The following is a 3,133-nucleotide window of genomic DNA, read 5'->3' on the forward strand; positions in this document are numbered from 1 at the left end:
AGCCGCCTTGCAGATCTCATGACTAACACGCAGACAGAAATGTGAAACCCGTCAAGATTCTCGCTCCGAGTCAAGCATCACTTTCTCTCTCGCGCTGACACCCCGTTCAGGCTCAGAGGTCAAGTTGGGTGAGAGTGACGGAGCGACTGAGGCGAGGCGTGACTCGCTGATGACAGTCAAGGTCGACGTTTCAACGGGATGATCAAAGATTTACGGCCACACCTTCCAGCCTTCTCTTGAACCGCAGCAGCACGGCGAAGAGAGGCATGTTTACGAGCACACGGCAGGCCTGCAGGCGAAGCGGCGTACATCAAATCAGAGCAGGATGGGTGGGTGTGGAGGGGAAATAAAATGTTTACGACACAGGTTGATGACTGGATTCTAATTTCGCATTCAACATTTACAAGGTGCAGGCTACCTCTCGGCCCCAAAGACGGCCCGAACGCGTCGGGTAATGGCACCGCCGCTGCCGAAAATGACACGCTGTCAAACCGGGAGAGCAGACACACCCTCCGCCTACTCTCTGCTCCATTTCAATTTTTATTCAGCACATTCTGTGACACGCCGCGATACATGATGGAGGAGACAGGCGGCTTTCTATAAAAGCAGCCCTGAATATGTCAGCGCAGCGCATCACAATCAGGATGCCACGGCGTTCGGACCAAACGCACGGAAATGACAGAAACAAAAACAAAATGTGTTGAAGTTTGAATTTGCAGAAGCGTTTGTAATAATTGATTGCCTCTCACTCGTGAAATTACAAAACTGCTGCAGTCTCCGGGCCGCTGACATCCCTGATCAATGTTTGATGGCGGTTCAGCTCTGAGGTGTACATCTGCAAGTCTCCTACACTTCCACATTTAATATTCTTATTGGAGCAAACCAGACAAGGCAGCAGCGTAGGAGCGAGCAGCCCGGTCCTCTGCAGAGGGAGGAAAAGTCAAAGCAGCTTTTCACATCACTGATCGCATTCAGAAGCATGTGTAAGCATTCAGCACGGCCGGCTGGAGCTGGCCGTTTGTGAATCCAATGTGGAGGGTTTTAGTCAGGAGGGGAAAAAAAAAACCCACAGACATTTCCACAAAACCTCTGAGCTCCACATGTTTGTGTTTGCTGCAGAGCTTTACACCTGCTCCAGCACCGGCTACCTGTTAAATACAGAATTGATTTTAAGGCTCTTTTATGTCTTCATGAAGCCACGCATGGGTCAGCCGAGGCCTTTCACATCCTCACAGCCGCTGCTTTTAACTGCTCCACAATGGAGCTGGTGGGTCGGAGGGATCGCTGCCGAACAGCCTCCTTCATTCAGTCACACGCTCCTCCTCCATTGACACTTAACAAAAATCTCAAGGCGCACATGCTTTCAACGGCCTTCGGTTGCACTCGCTGGCCTTCATGTTTTTACTTATTTTATTATAGAATTTGATTGCATAGGTTGTTTTCTCTTGCTTTTGGTGTTTTTTTATTTTGTTTAACAAACCAAAGTTTCCATCCTGTTTCTGTCTTGTTTATTTGCACACGTTTGCTGTTGCATTGTCTTATAGCACCGCTTTAGTCGAATGAACGTGATCTGATTTGTTTAGCATCTTTCAAAGTGTCCCGGTGAGGACACCCGGGATCTTCCTGCNGTGCACAGTGTGTGATTCCTGGGTTTAGATGTGAACGCTGCTCTGGTTCTGGTTTATACATGTAAACATGACATAACGATTGAAACTGAAAACTGATTCACAGCATTAAACTTGTCACTTGATGGAGTAATAACTGAGCCAAACTCCACTTGTAGTAATCAGGGACTGGTCCCACTGTGAGCGTGATAAACTCCTCGTCATCTATCTGTAATTATCTATCCGGGCTGCGTCGTCTCCCTCTGGGCTCTGCATTATTAGTAGTTTCATTCTGATTCTGATTAGAGGAACAAGCGCCCGCTGAATGACCTCGTTGGGAGGAAGGCGGCTGTACCTGAGCGTCCACGAGCAGGTGTCTCATCAGGGTCATGGACTTCCTCAAGGTGTCCCTCTCGCCCGGCATGAAGGCCTCGTCCTCGTCCGTCAGGCTGCAAGGTCGGGTCACCATGAACTGAGCGATCTGGTCGTTGAGGCTGTTCAGAGACTGGACGGCTGCAAAACAAGGAAAGAGAGTCGAGGCGGTGAAACCACACGACAACGCAGGAACGGATCAATGCTTCCTTCAGCTCTCATGTGGGTCAAGGAGCTCCAGAGTGTCTCATAAAGCTTTTTCTTTTCTCCTCTCTCACTGGTGGCATTTTGCGGATCAGACTTGTGCGATCCGAGACACTTCACGGCTACATCTCCTCCTCACAATAATCCCTCTTTTGGACAAGAGGGGCGTCATTAGGCTAAATCCATTACAAGACACAGAAACTCACATTCAGCCCATTATATAATCCATTGTGTAACGCAGACAGTGCCAGTAATAATGCCGACTCTTTATTGCACTCAAACTGCATCAACACAATGCGGAGCTGAGGAGCGGAGCGGCTGCTCGGGGGTCCGCATGCAGCTCTCTGGTCCGAGCTCGTGGGCGGTAATGTAGCAGCGTCTGATCAATACTGACAAGTTTTGCTGAAATATACAAATTTCAAAGCGAAGCAGTGGAGTGATACAAGAGCACTTTCTCAGAGGAAAACAAGAGAAAGGAAAACATTTACCGAGCCGTCTGCAGAGAGCAGCCTGTTAGAAACATCAAGCGAGCACTTTTTAAAGTTTCACTCTTTAGTTTGAAAAAAAAAATATTGCTTTTTCTGTTTGCCGGAGAGTTTGCACTTAATGGAAGGAGAGGAACAGGATGGTTGTTTTGTCCAAACAGCAGAAGGCCAAAGATAGTAAAGGATGGAAACATACAGAGAAAACACAGCACATCCCCACAACTCATGAACTGCTGATAACAAACGTTGATTCGCTGATCATTGTAATGATCAGGCAAATAAATGCAGCAATTTTGACAGTGAATGGATCTATTCAAGGTAAAGTGCAGCTCCTGAAATAACAGTCGGGTTTCTTCACTTTTCTAAGATAACAAACAGCTTCCTTTGGGTTTCGACTGTCGGTTCAACAGAACAGTGGGTTTACACAACTGGAGCGCCAAGAAACAAAGATTTGATCAACAGATTAAA

The 3,133-nt window shown here is 47.6% G+C and overlaps 1 protein-coding gene across 1 annotated transcript in view; it reads right to left on the minus strand.

The window, feature by feature from the left end:
- Nucleotides 1-1,839: 1,839 nt before the first annotated feature.
- The window catches only part of LOC103363359 (putative uncharacterized protein C1orf196), a 21,232-nt gene continuing 19,938 nt past the window's right edge, over nt 1,840-3,133 (minus strand). The window contains exon 2 of the mRNA XM_008290093.1: nt 1,840-2,117. Within this exon, the coding sequence (XP_008288315.1) occupies nt 1,840-2,117 (278 nt within the window). The remainder of the gene's footprint in view (nt 2,118-3,133) is intronic.

The sequence above is a fragment of the Stegastes partitus genome, unplaced genomic scaffold (assembly GCF_000690725.1).
Source record: "Stegastes partitus isolate 25-593 unplaced genomic scaffold, Stegastes_partitus-1.0.2 Scaffold14, whole genome shotgun sequence".
In the NCBI taxonomy this organism is placed as follows: domain Eukaryota; kingdom Metazoa; phylum Chordata; class Actinopteri; family Pomacentridae; genus Stegastes; species Stegastes partitus.